Here is a 25780-nt window from a genome sequence, read left to right on the forward strand (position 1 = left end):
GGAAGTCGACTTAGGCGACAATGAGACTCATATTCGTTTAGAATATTTAATCGGGTCAGGAAGATCGCTGTGAGGGTAACACGTAGGGTTCGTTCGAGGGTCGGAGTTTTGGTTGGAGGGAGGGAGGTGTACGGGGTGTACAGAGTTCGTCGACTCTCCGGTGAAGGGCAGCGAGGTCGGTGCGTTCGCTTTCGTCGGCGCGCGGTGGCGGCGCGCCGTATTATTGATCGGTCGCGCAGCCTCCGCTCTCCCGCACTGTCTGTCCGCTTTACTACTCGGCCCAGTGTGTTCTTTATCTCATAAAATATTCGCAGTGTGACAATTCGTTTTAGCGTAACCAGGGCGTTGTCCTCTTCACTGTACGCTTTTAAGTCAATTCTTCAACAATTGGATTTATTTTCGAATATTATTTTTTAATTGGGCGTACCATGAATGATGCAACGTTATACGACAAAAACACAAAATACATATTATGTAACTATACAATTGTTTCAGTATGAATTTAATTCGGGTTTCAGTCAGTAATATTTATTTAAGATCTTATTTTGACAGAATATTTAATTCTATCTAATTATTATGTCTTATTAAATGACAAATTAAAAAAAAAAGTAGTTTGCACTGTATAGTAAATTATTCGGAGCACTTATGTTAAATTAATCAATATTTAATTTAATCTTGTGTATTTAATTGTATCTAATTAATTGTTGCCTAGCAAAACTAATTAATTTCATATAAAAATATTTAAAAAATATAATAAAAGGTGTTTTTCGTTATAGTTTTAACGTACTTAGACCGACCCTAAGTATGTTATAACTTGTTATTAAGTAAACCACCAGTACCGGCAACCACAAGGTCTAGTCTAGAGAAGCTTGATGTAATGTTATATATACACAGGGCACTGCTATATGGATAGCTTTTAATTATTTTACAATACAATACAATTACGATTTATCAATTACCTCTAAAACATCCGTCAATTGTATTTAAATATGTTTTCAAGATGTCTATCACTTAAAGAGCTATCTGTTCCATAAAATATTTGAGTATTTTAGTTATTACTAAGTTGAAAAGATTTATATTTTGTTGATAACTATTAACGTAAAAATGAAGTAAAAATTATGTTGTAATAAGTATTATAAACGTAACCTATATACTTAAACTTAAAGACTTAGACTTAACATAACTAAGCTCATTTAGCTTTTTGAAGTGGGATTAATTAAATTTGAAATTTAGTTTATTTAGAGAGATTTAGGCTGCAGTTTGTATATGCTATAGCGTTAATTAATTGCAGATTTAGAGTATGTAGGTAGGTAGACTACTATGTGAGTGTATAATTTAGTGTTAATTACATTTAAATAGAAATGTAATTTAGACGACTAAGAAACATTAGAAACTTGTAATATAAAATCTACCTAATTATTAAATTTTCAGAGCAAATAAAAATTTTAAGTAAGATTTTTTATCTGGATCGTTTAACACTAAAATCATTTTTAGTTCTCAAAATATTGTTCAAAATATTTTTTTTTAATATTTTTGAAACGTTAGACACTAACAAGTGTAAGAAAATGTCTGAAAGCGACGAGACAAGCATTATGAACGTTTATACAATACAAAGCTTCATCACTATATGCGGACTCTTAGTTTGTCGTGCAGACGAGTCACTCGAGAAATAAGACTACTTTCAGTGGAACTAGGCCTGTCTGAATAACTTATAAGTAAGCCTGTAGTCAGACTTATAAGAATTAGAAAAAAATAAAGACGCAAGCGTATAACATGATAAAATTCAACATTTGTCTAATTAAAAGAATAATTTGATACATTTAAATATTAATAAACTTAGTTTCTCTTTTTATACATTATCTTTTTAATATTACTTCACTTAAAGGAATTTAGACGACTATACATTTTTTTAAGTTTTATAGTTATATAGAAAATATTAAATATGGTCTTTTTTAATAAAATTATATAAAAAACTTAAAGTTTTAATAATATATTTTCATTAGTGACCACACCTTTTTATATCAGTATGTCTGACATGTGAAAATTTGAGCAAGGCAGCTAAGTAATAATACTTCGACTTGCTATGTGAAGTCAGAAGTGTAAATGAGCCAGTTGAATTACACGTATAACTTACTTGACTCGTATGCACAAATGCACATACATGTAAGTAGGATAGTGGCAATTTATGAATTATCTTTAAAAATTATGATATTATACCTCCGACTGGTTGCGTTTTGAAATTATTATTTAATATGTAGTTAAATTATTAAATAATAGCAAAACATTTGCTTTAATATTGAGTCATGTCATGTTTTCCTTTTATAAATAATAAATAACAAGGCGCCGGACACGGCAATTGCATGCGTGACCCCTTATCGATTCGTGTTTATGTCGTTAAAATGTACTGTTATATTTTTATCTTGTATACATGAGTATATATATACTTAAGAAGATAGTAGGTCATTATCGTCGTTTGTATTGGTAAAGAGTTAAGAAGTTATCATATTATTTTCTCGTGTAAAATATTTATTTATTATTCTCTTTTGTTTCTATGTCGTATTTTCTATAATGTTTAATAATTGATTTAGAGTATTGTTGATATTATTTATACTCATAGTTACAATTACTATACAGTTCATATCTAAGCATTTAAGCCATTATTTCACTTCGTGTATGTGTATAGTGTTGATGTATGTGTATAATTTTAGACCAGTCCCATTGCACTGAAATTTTGTCCAAACATTTAGTTCTGGTGAAACTACAGACCTGTTTATAATTAAGAACGCTATATGTTTTTTTAAGCGTTTTTTTATCATATTTTTTACCAGTCTGATGAGTCCCGAGTCACCAGTTACTAAAACTCTTAAATAATGATCCGCTATTTTAACTGCGACCGTTAACGATTATATAAGCCGATTAAAAATTATATATAAATATAAATAATTAATGAAAGTTACATTGTCTCAGTTATTACTAATTGTAATTTTATATCATTATGTATATATTGTATGTACTCGTCAATTTCAAACTGACGATAATTAATCATCATATATATTTAAAATTTATAGTTCTCATTTAATTTTTTATTGCATTGTGTGTGATGATTAATAAAGTAATCTATATTTTTTTCCGTATATTAGGTAAAAAATCTAAAATCTAAAATATTCCGACTAACGTTACCTCGACTTACGCGATTTTTTAATCTTCTAGTCTATTCGTCTTTCGGAAAAAACTCTGTCCATATTTTTTAACCAATATTTGAGTATACTATAATCGAATTTTTTGCTTTAGTAATATGCTTAAAGAATTAAAACCCTTAACTAATAAACATAATATGTACATTAGGGTGTCCCTTAAATTTCAACTTCGATATATTTTTAGGCAGACCTTCTTAAAACTTTAGTAACAACCCAATATTGTCTGGAAAAAAATATAAGCCCGATTTATTAACGATAACCCGTGCCGACTTGCGATTTAAACTTCTCCATACTAGTTCTGCTGCGACCTCTAACTACGTATTTTAATTGTCATTTTTTACGTTATTTTTAAGATTATTAGTGCATCATTGTTTATTGCAATATATATTATAAATATGTCGATAGGATTGCGAAGTGATTAACACTATATTTTCTTTATCAGATTGTCTAAGCATCAAATAAAAGGTGCAAAATTACCATTTAATCGAAAAGTTCACGCAGTCTTATTGTACGGTATTCGTGAAGTTAAGCTGACTGTCAGTAAAGTGCAAATCTTGTGATTAGGGAGTGCTTTATATTTCGGGATAAAGCAAGAATTCTGACGTAGCCATTTCTGACCCAAAAAGAGTTGGAAATAATGTCATAACACCTAAACTTGTCGCAGCTTTAGGTCTTTGCCCATTAAGCATAAGAGACTCCGTTTATATTCTTCATTCGGTTTTAGAAGCGCTTATTCTGAGCAGAAATTAATAAATCATCGGTTCAGAGAAATATTATGAAGATAAAAAAATCCAGGACAGAAGCAATAAAAACAGACTTTCAGAAAAATGTACCTGACGAAGTCCCAGACTTATGGGATGGAAAAATATTAAAGTTAAAACGACTAAAGCTACGATAAAATATGTTTACAACAATATTACATATATTTACAATCCTCCATCCTTTCGAAAAACGCAGTGACCAGACCATCATTGTATGGGCACGAGGAGGAAAGGTAAACTTATAACACCTAGTTTCCGAATTCGCAACGTATTCAATGTATTCTTGGAGATGGATGTAGTCGTTTCTATATTTATAATTTTAGTTATAGTAATTTAAATTTAACGTTAAAAAAACACAGTACTCCCACAATATATTAATGATAAAGAAGAGGTGACTTAGTATTTGTTGATTCACAGGAAGGATATATATTAATTTAATTGTACTTTATTGGCAAAAGTTCTACAATTTAAATGGTGGAAAAGACTAACTATTCAGTTTCTTATCGGTTCTTCTTGGTAAACTCTACTTTCCGAACCAGTGGCAGCACGACGATTCAAAAGTTCTATTATGAGCCTACTTGAATAAAGAATAAAATAGAAGAATAATTTTGATTTGTTTTGTTAAACCTTGGCTCGAATGCACTAAGGCGCCTAAAGCTCCTAACCAGAATGTGTGCTTCTTTAAGGAGCTTAAAGAGTATGAAAATTAATGTAAAAATTTATAAAGTTTATATAAGCAAATTTAGCCATCACTCATGGTATTTAAGTGAAGAGGCAGTCACTGTATCACTTTTTAATGATGACGATAATAACAGATGAAAGTGATTGCCAACTCAAACAGGGATAAAAACTCAGATTTTGGCAAACGCTAAGTTTCATCCAAGGAAAAACTGACCTAAAAATTGTTCGATAAGCTAATTTTTTGTGCGTTTTTTTACATTACTTGATGTATTTATTTTTGTTATTTAAATTGTTTTTTCTTTAAAACACTAGATGTTTTTGTTTCGGAAAAGAGCAAACAATTTCTTTCTCGATTACATATCGACGACGGATTTCTTCTTGGAATGTAATGCTACTTTTTTGGAAACTAAAAGAAAAATAAGTCGTTTGATCGTTGTAAATGACACTGCTGAAAGGGCGGTCAAATTAATGCAAGATTTTAACGGAATTATTACAGTTGAAATAGAGTAAAAACAATTCTTGTTGTACTGTGTCCAGGAACATAAAAGTTTGTATGCAGACTGTAAAAAACTACATTAAAGATCCTATTAAAGAAAGAAGTTACCCCTGACTGATTATTATTATTTTATGTTTTTAACTAAAGAATAATGTTTATCTTATTTTATTTTAATTCTTATTCACTTCATTTGTTGTATTTATATATAGTTTGATATTTATGTTAGTTTTATAGCGGAAAGAACTATCAGGTAAATAAATGACTTTTAATAAACTTTGTAGCTTGGTCGGCACGGGTTGCGATCATGCTAAAAAGATAGTATGTTTTAGCATTTATAAAAAAAATAGAGGGTATGCATTTCGAAATTAAAAAAAAAAATTTTTTTTGGTCATATAAGGGACACCCTAAAGTACATATATACATATATGTGTAGTCAGTTGTATAGATAGCATTGCATAGTACTCGTGTCTTCTTCTTTCAAATACAAAATTATTGATGACAGAAAAAGAAAACAGTATGTAAATATTCACCACTATACCTACCTACACGTTAATTAAGGCCGTCCATGAGTTGCGTTTGTTTGTAATAGTGAAAAAGTGTTAAATGAAATATTGAACGTTGGTTGTCCTTGTCAATGTCAATTCGTTCGACATCGGTTCGATTTAGCTAATCTTTTGCGTCACTAAATGAGATCGAGATAAAATTGAGCAGAGTCAAAATAGCATACTTTTTACGCTCTCTAAATGTGCTGCTTTCGTACATTTATTATTTTAACATTAGACTAATCATTTCGTTAACATAAGCTGAATTAATTTCAGAGCGTATTTTTGGGGCCGGAAAATTATGATAAGATTTCTACGAAATTTTAGTTATTATAAAAATCATGATTTATAACAAAAACGTTGTTGCTAGTCGTTCGTTTCGTATTCTCAGTAATAATATTTTTTAAGCAATTAGCCACGATGTTAATTGTTTAAAGTATAGAAAGTTAAATAATCATTTTTTTAAATATTTTAATACCTTTATACGTAGACAAATTTCATAATATATATTTTTTTTGCAAAAAATATGCTTATTTAAACTCCAGCAAAAAAAAATCGAAATTGATTTCAATTTAAATAATGTTACGAATTAAACAATTATGGATCTAATCTTAATCTCGTTTGTATTTTATTATTGTAATATCCACCTATAAAACCCTGACTTATAGATTTAAAGATCACCAATACTATTTTTTTCGCATTACTGTATTTCGCCAAGAAAAGCAACATGGATTGCAGAAAGAGGTTATCTATACGATAGAACAGTGACTCACTTCAGTTTACTAATGAGGACACAGAGCGGAACTGACCTTCTCCTACTAAGGGACCTTCCAAGTAACGTTCGACACGAAAGACACGTACTGATATATATTTATGGTGATGTGTTGAGATGAGTCGTCGAGGTCGTCTTTAAATGTATGCGCACATTTTAACATTAAATTTCCATTAAAAAAAAAAAATTAATAATAAATTAAATTATCAAACCAAATGTTTGCGAGATTCGCCGGAACGTTCGCTATTGCAAAATGAATTATTAATTGTAGACAAACGGTACAGTTCAACGAACTTTGTGTAAAGTAGATATAGTTGGTATCGCCACTAGCGGTCAGTCATTTACCCTTGCCAATATTTTGCTTATGTATAATTTATAAGTCTTCAATTATGGACCACATTTTATTTTAAAGTCCTTACAGAAAAACTCGCAATAAATAAGATTATATAGATTTTTATGTAACATGCTTGTATATAAATAATGTTATTCTTTTATATATCATAATGGTAAAATGATAATATCGTTTAGTAACGCTTAGATATAAATTATCAAGCGTGTCCAATTTATGATAAACATTTTATTACAGTTGGTGCAAAAAGTTGTATATAAAAATTATGTAGGTACTTTTCAGAAAAATTACTACATTGGGACCAGTAAATTAATCTGCAATTTACTGTTCCCAAAGTAGTCATTTTTTTTTATTGTAACTTTGAATTTTAATTTTGAACTTCATTTATAAATATCTAGGTCCTTTTGCATCAAAAAAAGAGTTTTCTAAAAAAAAGAAGACTTTGAATTAATTCATATCGTCACATCGAAAGTGCTTCTTTTATTTAATGACATTATTAAAATATATACGAAGCGTAACAAACATTTCAAATCATCAATTTGAGTTACCTACATCATTGTTTGTGATGTTCGCTAGTTCAAATTAATTCAACGTGGTTTTTTCTTTAATTTTATGTATAAATGCAGAAAACACCGTGCTTTGTCCGCGTATTTAAATTTTATATGTGCCAATGAATGAGAACGGTAGGAAATGTATACCCACATGTTTACTATCTAAGTATTCCATGAAATATTTACTGGAACTCGGCCAAACGGTTAAAAATGTTCGACTGTATGCCAAGAATATAGGTATGCAAATAAACAGCTGTATTTTGTAACATTTAATAATGTAACGCAATATTTTTTCAACAATATCCATCTTAAAATTAATGTTAGTCAACGTCAGACGGTGCAATATTAAAAAAGATTCTATTTGATATAGCTCCGTGATTTAGCAGTCTCTCATGTGAGAATTGAAAGCACTAGGCTATTGACCTCAATCCGGTTAGTGCTGGTGTTAATTAAACTGAATATGTTAACACTAAGCTTCAAGTATTGTAACAGAAATAATTTATATTTTTTTCAATTAAAACTTTTTTGTTATTTTTTTTAATGCACTTATATTAACGGGGAACTATATAAATATGATAATAAACCATTTGAAATGTTAAATAGACATTATTAGTATAATTACATGTATTTAATTTTGAAACGTTTGTTTGAAATCACTATTCAGGAATATGAATATAAAGGCAAATCGGATCGTGTTAATTCAAATACCTGATTTCATTTTCCTTATTTCCAAAGTAATAAGCGTATTCTCAGTATGTATATTTGTCATTACATATTTATGACTATGTAAAACGTTAAAAGTAAAAATAGAAAGTGACAACAATGTTATCGGGCGAGCTGATAATGAAGTCGAGCCAGGACAACAATTAACGAATACCACGATACTGCCTCGTACAGCGACGTAATGGAAGACTCTTACCAATTAACGAGTCGTGTCGTTCAATGTAAAAGTGGCCTGATTAAGTTATGACATCATATACACGAATTTATTAAAACCCGCATTTCGTTCTCATGAAGTTTATTTAACATTTTTCTTATAAACTTTTACGTACGAAATACAAATATGACTGTATTAATGTTTATAGTCACCTAAGTTAATATATTATTTTTCGAAATCATGAACTAGCTATTTTGGAATTACATAAAAAAAAAACGAGTTTCTATATTCTTCTCTCTGTTTTGATTTGAATAAAAATCACGTATAACCTGAGGAAGTTTGAATTAAACTATATTAATTTTTTTTTATGATATCGGTAGGCGTACGAGCAAATGGGCCACCTGATGGTAAGTGGTCACCACCGCCCATAGACATTGGCGTTGTAAGAAATATTAACCATTCCTTACAACACCAATGCGCCACCAACCTTGGGAACCAAGATGTTACGTCCCTTGTGCCTGTAGTTACACCCTCAGCTCACTCACCCTTTAAATAGGAACAACATTACTTTACAGAAACATTACATTACAGAACAACAACATTACTGAGTACTGCTGTTTGGCGGTAGAATAATATGAGTGGGTGGTACCTACCCAGACGGGCTTGCACAAAGCCCTACCACCAAGTATAGTATAAACTATATTTGTTTTCTTATATTATACCTAAAGATATTTTATAATTTCTAACAACAACGTTTACATTTAGAACTAATACCAACTCCGATAACACATTGCTATGAACAAAATCAACAAAATATTTGTACCTTTAGTTAATTAGGTGATTTTAGTCTTTAACCTTAAACATTATTTTAAACTATAATAAAAAATTAATCATATTCAAATAGTTCAAACAATTGTTTATATATAGAGCTACTAATTTTCAAAGACGGATGCTTGATTATCTAAACGTTGGTCCCATTGAAATGTCACGTCTAAATACTAGCTGACATTGTGTTTGAAAGTTTATTATCATATCAGCTGTTAGTATGCTTTGTCTACATCCCGTTTGAAATATACATGTATAATAAAGAGAATGATTCACTACTTATATCATTTAACATGGGTTGTTAGATTTAAGTAAGTCATATCCTTAACAAAACTATGGAACATTTGAATCATGACTTTTGGAAAACATATATTTTAAATGTCCCTGCAGGTTAAGACTTAACATGGTAATTATGGTTATTGTATTATAAATATGTAATAAGTATAATATGACTTTTATATCCTCTTCGAGGTCGTTTTAAAATAGATGTAGGTACATATTTTGGTTGGCAAGGCTTACCAGACTAAACAAATGTTAAGTTTTATAACATTCGGTCCTCGTAATGCAATGTCTTAGTGAGTTTAGACTAATATTAGAGTGTTTGTATTTAAAGTCAGCCGCAGTTAATGAGTATTATTATTAGATAATGTTATGATGGACGTTAAAACAAACATTGGGTACTCATAACAGTCAATTAAGCGCTAATAGACCGCGTTGTTTCGATATATCCTGATAATGACAGGCAATGTTGTGTTGAGACCAGTAAATATCGAGGGAGAATTCCAATTTTTGCAAAAATACGAATAGAATGCGGTGTCCTTTGGAGTCGTTACCCCTGCAGAGAGGGGTGTCGGTGAGACGAGGGGCGCGGGACAGTTGGCGTGTGCCGGGGAAGGAGCCGGGTTACGCCAGCAGGGTGGCGATCGCGGCTGCGCGCTGTCCGTCGCAGCCCCCCGGGACACCATGTGCGCGATGTCGCACCCCACGCCTCGCACACCCGCATACAACCCCCGCTTTTACCAATGAAAAGCGCGATCATTACCCGCTCATTCATCTCCGTTTCTCTGTTATTGCTATAGCAACGTTGCTTGATAAGTTCTATGATATAATGTAATACTAACCATTTGCTGACCGAGCCGCTGGCGACGTTGCCTCCTTTTTTCCAGAACTTTCCTTCTCCTTTCCATTGTTTCCTAAGAATAAAGAGAATCATATAGCAGCTGCAACATATTTGATTACTATTGTTACGGAACGTGTTTATTCTCACGTTTCGTTGATAGCACTCAACCTTCAATATAATTCAGTTTCAAATTAAATAATAATAACTTTTCGAAATATGTAAATGGAACGAGAACGTCTTTTATTGCACCAATTTAAATAAAGTTTCCATGAAAATAAGCAATAAGTCCGTAAATACTTGACATTCTTAGATAACTTACTAAAATTAGTAATTATTCTGTAATATATTTTGTTGCGATAATTATTAATTAGATTGTCGTAATTTCCCTCGTTAACATTTTTTTCTATATTTACGCGAAACTTAGACTGAATTAAAAATAAATATTACAAATTAAATGGCACTAAATGTAATAATGCAATTAAAATTGAACAGAATACAACATGACAGCTTCTTCGTCCTTATTAATTTTTGATCACGTTAGCACCCTTCAGATTTTTAGAGGCATTCAAGAAATCCGACAAATATCAACCAAGACTCTAAAAAATGGTATAGTATGAAGGCATCGAAACAATTTTTTAACCATTGAGTGTTATTCAATGGTAATGAATAGTTCTCTTCACGAAGTTATAAAAAAATAAAATCCTTTTTTTAAATCAAAAGTCCTATTGTTATTGTTCTATTTTATTACGAAGTGTATGAAAGCATAAAAATAAACTTTTGCAACTTAGTTTTACCTTTATTTATCTAAATTATTTTTATTATAAAAGGCGTGGTTTTTTTCATTGAAAATTTCTGACACACTTAAATTTGACAACACCGATGTTATCACGTGATAAGATAGATTAATCGAAATTGATATAACATATTTCGTATTTATTTAGGCGAAGTAAATTTATTTTTACTTCAGTTTAATTTATTATTTTCACGTTTGAATCATGAGTTCGATCGAGAATTGTATATAAGGTATCGATTAGCTTTTACCTAAAAGGTTAGGAACACATTCTATCATGTCCATACTTATTCCATATTGTCCTGTAGGCAGCGATTTCAAACTAGTTGCATATCAATCCGAGGCGGAAATATCTGGCTACAGATAGAGGAGGGAGGGAGTCACCCGACGGAGGCACATTCCCGGTAGGATCCTTTATGCCGCGGCCGCCTGTCTGACCGGTTCCAGCGATCGTTCAACCCAGCGAGCTCGCAAATTTACAAAGATCGACTTTCACCGACAATGTATATTTCTTTGAAAACAGTACTGATATCTTTTCTGGGCTATTAAAGCAGCATTCATAAAATTTCATATTTTGTTTGGTAAAGAACACTGAATATAAATAGAGCACACGAGACATACAGAGTGTTATGGTCGCTATTTCTAGGCAGCATTTACGGAGTGTCTATAGAATAATCGAGCGACAAAAACCCTATCGATAGTATATATCTAAAATATATTCTCAAAAATTATTTATCCAATTGCCTGTAGTAGTAACAAAATCCATAAATATGAAATGTTTCAGCCATATCTTGTGCGAACGATTCAAGAGTAATCTCTACTTTTGAAGTACTATTGATAAGGCATAATGTCATATCTTATTATTGATAAGAACACCACTTATTAAGACCGTTGCATTGAATTCTCATATTTGACGGAGCCGGACAAGCTGACCTTGGCAGTGGCGTTGACTTATGCGGCCTCAAATCGCAACCAACCGTCGAGGCGCGCCATACTAACACATGGTCTAACTAACATAATATATAAGTACTACAAGTAACCTACTATATCTTGACGCGCATGTAACAGATGTTGCGATATATCATTTTATCGTTTAACGTTTTTTCCACTATTTATATCTTTGACACGTCATCAAACGATCATGGTTTCAAAATTGGATATCCGTTAACAAATATATTGAGCGCGTTGGTATAGTCGCATGTCCAGACAACAGGAAAACTTACGCTTAGGTTCAACATACTAATGCCCTCCTATTAAAGTCGATTACACAAATTTTATTTATCGGAAAGGGTAAATAATTGACCACAAAACCATGTAAAGTATTTAAAACAATGACGCCCTTGTATGATAACGAGTATAGGAATTGAATTTAAAATGTATGTTTTAAAAGTACTGTTTATATAATGATTTCATGTAAATGAAATAATTTCCATTTCATTTTTTGTTGAACATATATTTTTTTTAATTTTGGTAAAAATATTTGCCAATATTGTAAACATTTATCAAAATATAATATTTTATCATATTAAATACGACACAAACTATCGAGGCTATAGAAATGTTAAACAACGATGACCTTGTTACTTTAATCAGCCAAAAAATATAAAGACCACTAGGCAACTTTCTTTTTAATCTTTGAAATGTACTCAATACTTATTGTATCTGTATTTTAAGCTGTCATTACGTTTTAGTTATGTACACAGGTGTATTTAAAGGCTATACGTTATGTGGGTGATGACCTCCTTCTAAAGAACTGCTTGGCAGCTGGTTTATAAAAAGTTTATTTAAAATTTAGCCTTTTATATTTAGTCATCAATGTAGTCCATTAATCTAATAAAAGTACTTAAGTTTATCTAGTTTACATTTTATATATATATATATATATATATATATGAAAGTGTGTTAGAGTAATATGATTTATAAATTAAATCATAAAAGAGGATGTATAATATTTTATACTTTTTTTTTATTTAAAGTTTCGTAGATAATTATCGAGTATAATTTGAAAAGTATTTTGAATACCTTTATATCTTTTTGAAATTAAAAAATTGAAATAGAAGATGACGTTTGTCACTATGTCAAAAGCAATTAAACGACGTAAGTATAACTTATACAAGAGAACGTTCTTTCGAGCATGGCGCCCAGCCATATTGAATTACTACGAGGCCGTACTCGAGCTTAATACGAAAGGATACTCTAAGGTTAAACGCAGTAGCGTCACGCACAAACTCTAATTAAACATTAATTTTCTATTTGGCATTTTGAATTTTGGTCCTTAGTACTCTTACATTTTATTTACTTTATCGACACGTGGGTTTCTGTCCAATGGGATCACAATTTCAATTTGTAAAGGTTCATATTTATTTGGTGGCAGGGTTGAGTAGGTACCACTCACTCATCAGATATTCTACCACCAATACTAAGTATTGTTAAATAGAAAAAACACCCAACTATTAAAAAAAAAACAAAAATGTAATATTAATTTTCTTACAGTAAGTTTTAAATGCGTTAAATGACAAAAAGAAGTGTTATCTAAGGAGCATGGCATTCTATCGTAATTTGCTTACACGGTAATCTTACACAGTAGCTTATTATGGGTAAGCTATTTTATTGCTACATCATGTGCTAAGAATGGCGCTCCTAAGGCTAAAAAAGCAAAGGACTTTTTTACGCGACAGTATTGCACCATATGGTCTTGATAGTTGATGACAGTCTTGTCCATAAAAGCTTTTACGTTGTTCGCTTGTAAACCACGCACTTATAGAAGCGCTATAAACATTTATGAAATAAACCGCTTTTCAACTTCTGATGTAATAGTCACTAATGCGTCTGCGTACTTCTGATTGTTTATAAAATATACGGCTTATAGCGTCGTCGTGAGAAGCCTGAAATAAGCTAATACAAATATTATTGGATTGATATAATTCCCACGAAAGACGAAAAAGTAGGATTCTTAAAGTTATTGAACAATATGGCTGCACTGCGATCGAATATTGTAATATGAGAAGCTTTTACGTTAGACCGTCACAACGACCGGATGTAGTCATAGATTTGGTTGAAGACGGATGTGTCGCCATTTGCATGCGCGTCGCGAACCACTAACAATGCGCAGAAGGGACTAGCACCAGAATAATGAGTATGGGGGACACAATTTAACAAAATTAAATAGATACTTAGTATATTTACTATACGTTAAACTTAAAAAAATGTATAAATTTAATTCTATATTTTTATTTATATAAGAGAAATTTTGTACTTACTTTTTATATACAATCTAGTTATTAATGGAAGAGTATTCATTTATAAATAAGTTTATTCTAAGTGTTTTATGTACATTTTTTTATTAACAGCCGTATATCACTGAAACTAATTTCCGTTGCGATATAGTGTGCATTTGATCGCACATACTTCCTTTGATAATAATGTGTATGAGCATTTTATAATTTACGTCGGCGAAATGGCTTGCTTGTTATTGATCGTTAAAAGTGCTCAATTTTGTAGGACATAATCGTTTTGATATGAACCCAGTATCAGTATTGTTATCTCTCGATATACATATATTTATGTAACTTTAGTTACATTTTTTTCATACCTACGACATGCAAATAATGTGTGTTACGAAAATATAAATATACCAAAAATGAGTCAAAGCTTCATTTCAGCCACTCGGTAAAGTCAAATGAAAAATTAAAGTGCTGGCTTGTATCCAAAGAATTTGCAAGAAAGTTCTCCATGAAAGTTTTGTTGGTACATATAGAGAAAGTTGCACATCATTCGAATTAAGAATTATACCTACATCGTCCGAGTAATGAGCATTTCTATGAGAGCAGAATTGTACTGTGAGTGGTCATATGTAGGGCGCCAGCGCGGCCGACTGCCGGCCTCAAAGCCTGACCGGTTGCCATCTTTGGCAGTGACCGGTTTGTGACCATACGCTATGTACATATAACTTTAATCCTTCAAGAACACATTAAAAATACGAAATATCTTATAATCGTAATCGTAGTCACATAAGAAACGCATTGTCGAGCGATTCAGGCAGTTTTTTGGGACGGTATGTGTCTATCAGAAGTCAATATGTTTAGAAGTAGACGATAATTATGGCTAAGTCGAGTCTTTTAACCGGTACACTCGTACTGTCATCCTCCCTCGCGGCATACGAGGTGAGTCACGAGCAGCCGACAGGCAGGCAGGGCTAACGACTGACGGCTGATTCACTGCACGCTTACTATTCTGCACATATTGATGCCGCAGGTAACCGAGTCGCTATTGTATGCTGGATGCTATTGTGCCGCCAAACTTTTGAGGTCCCCTAACCAATTGTTAGCGCCTTATTGTGTTATTGTTCTGCGGGACGAACGCGTAGGTTTATTATTTCGATTGCAACAATAACATAACTATTTGAGTCCACACACTATTCGATAGCTTAAGTGAAACATTTAAATATCCTGCAAATTACTTTTATGTTGCGGAACAAATTGAATAAACTTCACGGACTCTTTATTTTATAAAATGTATATTATAAAGTACTGTTAGTAAAATTATTATTTATGTCTTAATGAGATTAAAAATGAATAATTGTACATAATAATTCGACAAGTTTTTATCAGCCTTCTCAGGTGGTAGGTGGTACCATATTAACATTCACTAATTGGGTACACGATACAGTTCGTGTTTGTTCTGACGTCAGTCTCTGGCATTTCTATACATATTCATATGTATAGCAAAATTATTATGAGTCATTATAATATATTAAGTATTTTAAATGTTTAATATTTACTAAATAATATACTATATAATACTTTTAATCCCAAACAAGTTACAAAACTATAATTATTTCGCATTTGAAAGATAAAATAAATTCATGTGTTGATTATGTTTTACGTTTGTTAATTTTATTTAACCAATATAAATAATATGTTTCAATACATAGTTCAAACCTTTGAATATAGTACGGTAACGCCATCTCTTGGGATCAGTAGAAACTATTTTATTTTTTATGTTTAGCGGTTACGTTTTACGATTTATTTTAAAAGTAATATATTAGGTAGTCTTCTTTGTTGTATTAATATTTAAAACAATCACTACAATACGTTGCAGCGATATTAAAACTTGCAATTTAACTAGATTTTATTTTTAGTTTAACTCTGTCTATACCTATATAAATGACAAGGAAGGTGGGTGTAACGTGTTTACATCTTCTAACGTAATCATCCGTGCGAGAACGGAGTACTTTACATAGTAGCTACATTATGACGTCAGATTTATATGTAAAATTTTCCATCTCTGATTTATTTGGTAAACCTTGTAATTATGGTTTGGATTAGTATGATTAAAATAATAATTATGATGCACTTATGACAATCATTTTAATTGTGATAACACTGAGATATTTTTTTATTTAAAAACTTTACACTTATAAATCTTGGAATATCGCAGTTACCAATAAAGTAGTAAAATGTATATATATTTAATATATGTGTAGTATTTACTCGTACTTTTTTACAGTGTTCAAAATTATTTATATTTCATTTTATATTTTAGATATATCTAAATATTGTTGATGCAATTATGGACTTTGTGCCATATGTCAACGAAAATTTATTTTCTAATGCCTAATAAGATTTGGGACATTATTAAACTTTCTGATAATGGTCTGCACCGATCATTGGAAAAACTATGTCTCTAGGGGGTGTAATTACACTGATTCCCTCTTTTTGAAATTGGAACACAACAATACAAGGTAGTGTGGTTTAGTGGTAAAAAACATGATTAATGGTTACTGTCTGCCCAGGTGGGTTTGCATAAAGCCCTTCCACCAAGTGAAGTTTTGTCCTCTTAAGTTGTTCGATCATCTCAGAATTAAATAAAGAATCCGTTTAAAATTGAATAATTTCTTGTGTTATTTATACTTTTATAATTATTTATATTTCTATATACTGTCATAGATCTGATTTAGTATTCAATTATTTTTAAATAACAGTTGTATATATTAAGTGAAGATAAATAGTTTGCAACATCTTTATTACTTTGAAGTTTTCACTTCTAGTATGATTTGTAGCGGTTAGCCTGAAATTGTATTGTATATGAATACATGGTGTTTTACAATTACAAATTGAATTAACCTCTATATATTACAGAATAAATATTATAAAGCATGAGTCATGCTTTCATGCTGCATGACCAATAAAATTTTATCGAATAACTTATTTAGTTTACATTGTCTGTTATATTAATTTAAATTAAAAGATAAATTAAATTTCAATTACATTTTATTCAATGATTATTGAATATTTTGCATACGTTGATAAAAGGAGAATTTGATTTTATAATCAAAACAAAAACAATAAAATTTCGATAGTTTTATAAAAAACTGCTGCCTATTTCCTACATTTTATTTACCTTTATATACCTATATTATATACATTTATATACCTATGTGTGCGTTGAATGACTAGACGGCAAGGAATCGTTTCGCCCATTTTATGTACCTATGTTTTCTATTAGAGAATATATTTGAGTTTTTACTTTTTTAATGTGTGTATCGTTTTTAAACATTTGTCATTGTAGTAGTTATTTAAAGGGAAAAAAAGTGGCGACACTTGAACTCATACTAATACACAATTATGACGTATCTCTCAAATATTTTTGATATTAATATTTGATAACAGATAGCTCTAAAACCGCTGAATCCCTAATGTAATTACAATACTTATTATTTTTTTAGATACACATAGCAAGGTACATGATATGCTTAAATAACTATAAATATAAGCTTAAATAACTATCTTAAGTCCTTCGATTTTCGTTGAAAATAGTTGTTATTTAAATGACCTGCAAAGTCGACTAAGGGGCGAGTAGATAGAGTATATAATATAAGCTCATTAATCTATGGGTAGATATAAAGCCTTGTCACCACTCCGCTGGTCAAGATTTATACAGTTACTATTTTTAATTCACATTTGTATATATTTAAGGACTTACTGTTAATAATTATTATGTAAATAAATTATTTATTTATGTTTTTAGGTAGATATAATTTTGGTTATATTATATTAATATGTACAATTATTTTCGAGTGATTTAAATTTCTTTTTATGCCGGATTAAAGAGCGAGAGTCTAATTACTGCTTCCTTCCCATTTTTTCGTAAAAACCTACTTTTTGATGTAAAGAAACTGCTTAATATTAACATAAAAAACAGTTGCTGTTAGGAATCTCTGACTACTATCGAATGATACTAAAGTCAGTAAATTTGTAAAATAGTCACATTGCGATATAGATATAGATGCTGAAAAAGAGTAAAAAAAAGAAAGAGTAACTACTGAGTTTCTTGCCGGTTCTTCTCGGTAGAATCTACATTCGGAACCGGTGGTAGCTTTACTTTAAATAGTTTGTTAAATGACGATTCAAAAGTGCTTGTAAAAGTCTACTTGAATAAAGAATATTTCTATTTTTTTTTTATTTATAAAGCACAGTATTTCTTAAACTATAAATGTGCTATTAAATGTGAAATTTAGAAGCTACCTATATTGAGTTTTCTGTTTTATTTTCACATAAAAAAGATCAAATTCCTGTCTAAGTAAGACTTGCAAAATGACAAAATTTTTGAAATATATATAATAAAAAAAAACCTTTTAATTACCTTTTCGTATTAATAGACTTGTAACTCTTCGTAGTGCTTCTCTGGGTGACTTCTGAAAGAACTTGGGCGTTAAGTTCGGAGGCAGAGTAAGGGGTTTCCTTGCGCCCGAAGTTTCCCACGAGACGGGATGGTCCGCCACCATCTTCGACGAAGTTGTTATTCTGTCCAAATGCTCGGTGGAAGCTGGCCTGTTTTAATAACAAAAATATGCTCATTATATATGATGAGAATACTAAAAGATGTTTTCTGCAGAAATTAAAATCACCAAGATTATAACTTGTATGTTATAATCATATTTATACAAAAAATGTCTGCGTATTACTTTTACCTTAGTATTAGAGGAGGAAATATTTATTTAATATTTAATTAATAAATTATTTTCATTCTCTGAAGTAAGCAATTTCAAGGACTAGTCAACTAAGCAGGATACCTATGTATTATCAGGGCGTACACTTGTACATATATATTAGGTATATTATAGGCCATTCAATGTTAACTCATTCTTATAATTCGATGGGATACCGACCGGAAAGATATTAGACGTTGAAACTATATCTCAACGTGCTACGATTCAGAATTCAAGACCTTCAGATCTGTATACTGTGTGAGTGAGGCAGTAGGTTCCATTCGGACCCGTCGAGCTGTAGTTACTGGTATCCACCGAACCGGGGGATAAAAATTACACTTAACCGATTTCATCAGTGAAAGTGAATATTACTAATTGATGAGAAACAAATATTGTTAGTGTTCTTAATAATAAATAATACAATGTGAGTGTGTTTAAAGTACAGTAACAGCCTGTAAATGTCCCACTGCTAAGATAAGGGTTTCTCTCCTTTTAAGGTTAAGGTTTGGCGGCTATTGCAAAACCGCATTGCAGCAGTGACACGCGGGTTTGTTTTTCACATATTCGACATTAGATTTCATCCGATTCAGGCCGGTTTCGTCACAATTTTACCGCTAATCACGAGATGATTTATAAACAAAAATTAGGCTCATTTAATTATGCACGTTGGTTGCCTAATCTTGAAACCCCAGTCATTGGTTAGGATTCTAAGAACTAGATCTAGTACAGTGAGTGTAAGTGCAGCCATATAAAGTTCATGCCTACCCATCTGAAACCATCTTTGGATGTGCATCACACGTATGTTTTGATGAGTAGCAGTTAAGATAGTTCTTTATATGTATTTACATAGAATCGCTTAGAAACGCCGGACGTTGATAAAAATGATAATTGTGCAAGAAGGTTGCAATGCGCGTGGCGTCCAGTGAGTGGCGTTCGTGAGACGCATACGACTAAGTTTCAATGTCAATGTGTAACTTATTCAATTGTAGTTTTACGAATACTATGGCGTGGACTATAAGAATCCAGAAATAGCGGAATGTTATCAACTATAATAGCCTTATTCCAGTTACAATAGGGCAAAAGCCAAATAAACAATATTTGACAGCTAATTGACGCGACATCATTGGTTGGGAACTAGATTAATCTATGATATTTATGTTTTTAACGTCGGCGAAACTGTTATCGAAACTTTATAATTAAAATTAAATAAGTAGTATAGTGTAACATTGTTGTATTATAAATATATATTAATCAAAAACTCAAAAGTTGTGCATAACATAGCTGAGCTATTAAGAAATCGTATTAAATACGTAACCCTAAGGTTTTTTTTTAATTTCTACTACGATTGGAATAGGCTGTATATGTTGGTCTGTTGTAATCCGAAGATAAATTTCATGAGTCAATCGATTTTGTTTCAAAAAGAATCGTTAACTTCAGTACGTATTTACTGCACCTTCATTTATCTTTGTTTTTTTTAGATTAATTTATATTTTAATAGAAGCCGTAATCAATATGGGTGCGCCCTACTATACTTTAAATTGATTATTGACGTGCATTAGTATGAGTGAGTGACGCTCGTGCTGACAAGATGGCTTGGTGTACATAAATCAACTAAGAGTAAATACATCAAAATACACAAAGTAGATAGATATTGGTTAAGTTTATTTTATTGAAAAGGAATAACTTTAACGCACCACTGTGACTGAACGTATTCATACCGCATTACGATTTACAGCCTCGTACACGTGTGTGAGATATGTCAGAAAATCCAACACGACAGGAAACAGATCAGACGCGGGACCAACAGTTTGGCGTACTTTCCTAGCTACTGGAATGTATAGTAATCATCTGTATTGTTCCAAGGCTGGGCTAAGGTCTCTTCTCCTTTTAAAAATAAAGTTTGAATGTTATTCCACTACGCTGTTCTAATGCGCCTTAGTGGATAAACATGTATAGGCACTATATTTACACCGGCTTTTTTTCGGGAATATACCTATTTTCACGGACTCCAGTGCAAGTAGTAGTTTGCACTCGCAAACATTGTCAATTTCCAGACTCTGGACAAACAGTTGTGTTCCTTTCTATAAGGGTAATTTAGTTGTTTTTAATAAAAAAATATCATTAAATTCATTGTTAATTACGAAAAGATGTATATTTTTATAACGTTTAAATGATACGTAACATTTCATTGAATTACTGATATTGTTTTTGGAGATGCATTAACTCTGTTAGACTTATCGTCACCATGCGTATCAACTATTTTTCTATTTAAGGATTCTGATCACGAGGTCTGGCAAAACCCTCGTCGGGCCAGTAAAATGCTATTAGATTTTTCAGTTAAGACATTCTCAGTATCGGCCCGAAGATTTTAAGTTGGCAGTATTAACATTGTGCATTGGAAAGCAAGTAACTAAAGTTTTTAGTCATTCGCCTGAACTCTAACCGGACGTATCGAATTGCTGTTATCGGATTATGAAACAAAGAGTGCCCACACTCTTGCCCATTATAATATGTCCTGCGTAGTTAGCTAAATTACCTCTTGGACATTTTCCTCATTAACTGATTTATTTCTGTTATTATAATAAGATAACCGATTTAATTATTTTAGTTTAAAATTTAAAAAATTGTTGAGAGACGCACTCGTACGAGTTTACTCGTATTATTTAATGGAGAGCCTGTTTTGCATTAATATTAAATAGAAGCGAATATGAATTATGATAATAAACAAAATTATGTTCTGATTACCTATGTCTCTGACGAGGGTACCATCCTCGTGGCGGTCCGCCTAAACGAAGCAAGTCCGCGCCAGTGCAGACTCCTGATGTGCCCATCACAGACCCACGCCCGTAACCTCCTAATGTAGCACTGCTTCCTGTTAAAAGTGATAAATAGTTATTAAATAATACGAATGCATCTAAACATCTGTAGTATACGTACAACAAAGGTAAACTGATAACACCTATTTTCCGACTCCACAAAGTTAATACATCCTTCCCAGGAAGTAAAACAGGAAGGGAAATCATTGAATTGTTTTTTTTTAAACTTAAATAAATAAGGCATATTATATTCAATACAAGATTATATTAATGATAAAAAAACGTGGACTTAGAATTTGTTGAATTCTAGGTAGGATATATTATAAATACATTTAATTGTACTTTATTAACATACTCTAATTAAAATGGTGGAAAAGAGTAACTACTGAGTTTCTTTCCGGTTCTTCTCGGTAGAATCTACTTACCAAATCGGTTTATCTTTACATTTAATTCAACACTCTAACATGACTTTTTGTTGATTCAAAAGTGGTTTTATGAGTCTATGTGAAATTACCTACTTATCACAATATTTTTATATTGATTTTTGACAAATGTGAACAATGTGTGACCAATGTGAACAAATAATAAAAATTAGTGGACAAAATATCCAAGTGAGCGTATTTTGAAAACTGCCAATGAATGGATACATTATATTCCCTCCCCTATAGGATGAAGAAAAAAGCGATGACAATGAAAAAAGTTAAATTCATATACACTTACAAAATCCTAAAGATCTATGAGAAACCGAAGACAAAAATCTGTTGCATTTGGTACAATATATTTTTATACGAAAAAGCCGAAATAGAAGATATTTAATTATGTTTCATAATGTTTCAATAATTACCCATTCTATAATGTACATATTTAATTTATTGGGTAGTGAGTTCACAAATTTATTTTCGATGCTTAAATTTTTGTATGTACGCAACAATTTTTGGAAAATTATTTTACGTTTACACGAACTTCTTCTGCAGCACAAATATTTATAATTGAGACTGTATTTACGACTACATTAAGTACTTGGTGGTAGAACTTTGTTTAAGTCCGTTTGGAAAAGTATCTACTACTCCTCAGATATTTTACCGACAATCTGCAATAACTAGTATTATTGTATTCCGGTTTCAATGATGAGTGATTTAAAATAACAGGCACCATCAGGCCCGTTTGCTCTTCCGCATACCAATAATATCAATCTACTCTACAAGTTATTTTAAGGTTTATAAACAAAAATGAACAAATAACTGTGTATTGGACCCGTAGTTACTGAAATTATTTATCAACTTGTGACCCGCCCCGGCTTCGTAGGGGTGCAGTTTGTTAATAAAGAAAATGAGAATTGCGTTTAGCAACAGAATATTTAATAGACATATTATATTTATTTATTATTTTGTTCATTATGTCAAAAAATAGAATTAAATAATTAAAGTAACGATTAAGTAAACTAAGGGTGAAACCTGACTATCCGTTTCGCAGCGAACGATGTTTTCGTTGCAGATAATTTGGAAACGATTTATCTTCTAAAATATTCATTTGAATGTTATAGTGTCAAAGACAAATACACTAAACGTCCAAGATAACTAACATATTTACCTGAATAAGGATTAAGAATTAAGTATGTGACTAACTAAATATATGTAAAAAACTTTTCTCTTTTGTTGCTCTTTCTATTCATGAAAATCGTATCGTAAAATGCTTTGTGTGTTTGAGAAGGAGTAAGAAGAACAGAGATAGGTAAAGAGATACAGGCAGATTTCGTAGCATCAATAGGGCAATGGTTTAAGGGCCTTCTAGCGATGTCGCAGGATCAGTCATGACCACTTGGGCAACAAAAAAAACTAACAGAAAGTTAATTCGTTTTATACTATACATATACAGGTAGCTTCGACTGAGATGCATTCTGTTTCGAGATTATTATCGAGAACGCTTTTCGAATTGTTTCAATTACTTAGTTCTATAGATGGTATTCAAACTATTATATGTGTTCCTCGACTGATAACATATTATTCATCCATATATTAAACCTAGTTGTCGCCTGATGCTTCGCTCGCGTTTTAGAGGTTATTTGTCAGGTTCTGATTTATTTTATAAATAGATCAAAACACAAATTTAGGAAATGGTAATAGCTCTTTCCACTTTCAATTCAATATTTATTATTTGCATATATTATTGCAATAATCGCCCCTTGCCTGAAACCTTTGAACATTGTACAGGTATCATAGCGTCAGGATGTAAAACTAACTTATAAGAGATAGATAAATATAATGCACAACTTATTGTTTTTCCGTTTATTTTGTTTAAAAAAAAAATCGTAATATTTAAGCAAACTGTGTTGAGATATAAATTATTATAGTAGTAACGTTTGAAAAAGACGAAATACTGCGATGCCCTTCGAGATAACAATATAAAATTTTGTTCTTCCAATGTATTTTCTACAGATGAAAACATATGAATTTCTTAAAAGTAGGGGCGGGACGGGCAAATGGGCTACTTCATGTTAAGTGATCTCCACTGTTCCTAGCCATCGACGCTTTAAGAAATATCAACTATTCCTTACGTAGCCATTGCAACAACGACCTTGGATACGAGAGGTTATGTCCTGCTCGTATTATTACATATTATCGTTATGTTGTGCTCGTAGAATATCAGGTGTGATGGTGGTACCTATCCAGACGGGTTTGCACAAAGCCATACGACCACGTAACTGTTATTAAGTTTTAATATTTTATCAAATTGACGAGATGTATTATTATTAATTAATAATAATAGTATTAATAAAAATTATCACCATACCAAGTTAATTGTGTAACATTGTTTATTATTTTCCACAACTTCATTAAATAGAGATATAATTGTGATTTTTTTTAAACATTATAAAGTTGGTTTGGCGAAATTAATTACTTAGTGAAAATTTGGTTTGTTTTTAACGTAGCTAGGTGAGATGTATCTGCCATACGTTATTTCCACGAATTTTTACTGGGGGAAAGTATTCTTTATTAATAGTTTATAGGTTGAATTAAAAAAAAAATCCTTTTTGGAAAATAAATGAAATAGATAGGCAGGTATATTGTTTCATAAATAAAATTATCAGAACAAGCGAATTAGCAATCAAACCTATAGTCTGCATAGAGTTAACAACGTTGCTCCGCGGCGTGCCCGTGGAGTTCCGCGGCGGCGTGCGCGGCACGTCGCAGCCGCGGGCGAACACCGGCGTCTCGGGCAGGCTCGCCGACGTCTGCAGCTGGCCGCGCACGCTGGCTTCGCGGCTCTGGCGCTGGAGAGTTCGCCGTCTGGCACCGCTCGCCCCCGTGTCTGAAAGATTCGTATGACGTGTTGAAACGTTCAGAAAGATTTATTATAAAATGCATTGTTAATATTAATATTATTTATTGTACGCCGCAAACACAGATATATTAGGACTAAAGAAATATACATACATTATAATATAAAAAGTATTGCTTGTGGTCGAAATGATTACTTTTATTCTTTCTGTAATAAGACCATAATTAAGGCTGTTTGTATTTCTTTTTATATTTTTATTTTATTATATATTTATTTTTGTTATATTTAACGACATGTGCTGTGATGTATGATAGAGAGCATATTTTATTCTATATAAAAGGTAGGCGGGCGGGCCACGGTAGTCATACCATCGCCTACAGTAATTGACGCTGTGTATTGCAGTTTGATGGTAGATAAAATAAAAATTACTTTTCTTACCAGTAGGTAGTGTTCGCCTGTCGGTAGAGCCACTTTTGAAATTACTGTTTCTTCTATTTTTATTATAACTAGTCTCCATCGACCTCGTTTTAAGACTGTTCGTAGTATCGCGGTGTGGAGGCACTGCTGGGGGTTCTGATGGTCTGTAAATGACGATTGTAATTTTTTATTTTTATGGAAACATGTGTAAAAATCTACAAAAAATAAAAGAAAGCGGATTTTATGATAAACATATACTTTGATTTTACAAAGTCTCTCTTTACTCTAAAATAACTTGTCGAAACCAACATGATAAT

General features: G+C 31.5%; 1 protein-coding gene across 3 annotated transcripts in view; it reads right to left on the reverse strand.

Annotated features, from left to right (window-relative positions):
- Positions 1–25780, reverse strand: part of LOC113394551 (uncharacterized) — a 142329-nt gene that overhangs the window by 4080 nt on the left and 112469 nt on the right. For 2 of the 3 annotated variants that reach the window (XM_026631900.2, XM_026631899.2), the window contains 5 exons: positions 25485–25627; positions 24879–25076; positions 21697–21823; positions 18606–18793; positions 10173–10244 (listed from right to left, as the gene is read on the reverse strand). In XM_026631900.2, the coding sequence (XP_026487685.2) occupies positions 10173–10244; positions 18606–18793; positions 21697–21823; positions 24879–25076; positions 25485–25627 (728 nt within the window). Of the gene's footprint in view, positions 1–10172; positions 10245–18597; positions 18794–21696; positions 21824–24878; positions 25077–25484; positions 25628–25780 lie in introns of those variants that run through there. The other variant, XM_064220603.1, reaches the window with a different exon arrangement.

This window comes from Vanessa tameamea, chromosome 4 (assembly GCF_037043105.1).
Source record: "Vanessa tameamea isolate UH-Manoa-2023 chromosome 4, ilVanTame1 primary haplotype, whole genome shotgun sequence".
In the NCBI taxonomy this organism is placed as follows: Eukaryota; Metazoa; Arthropoda; class Insecta; order Lepidoptera; family Nymphalidae; genus Vanessa; species Vanessa tameamea.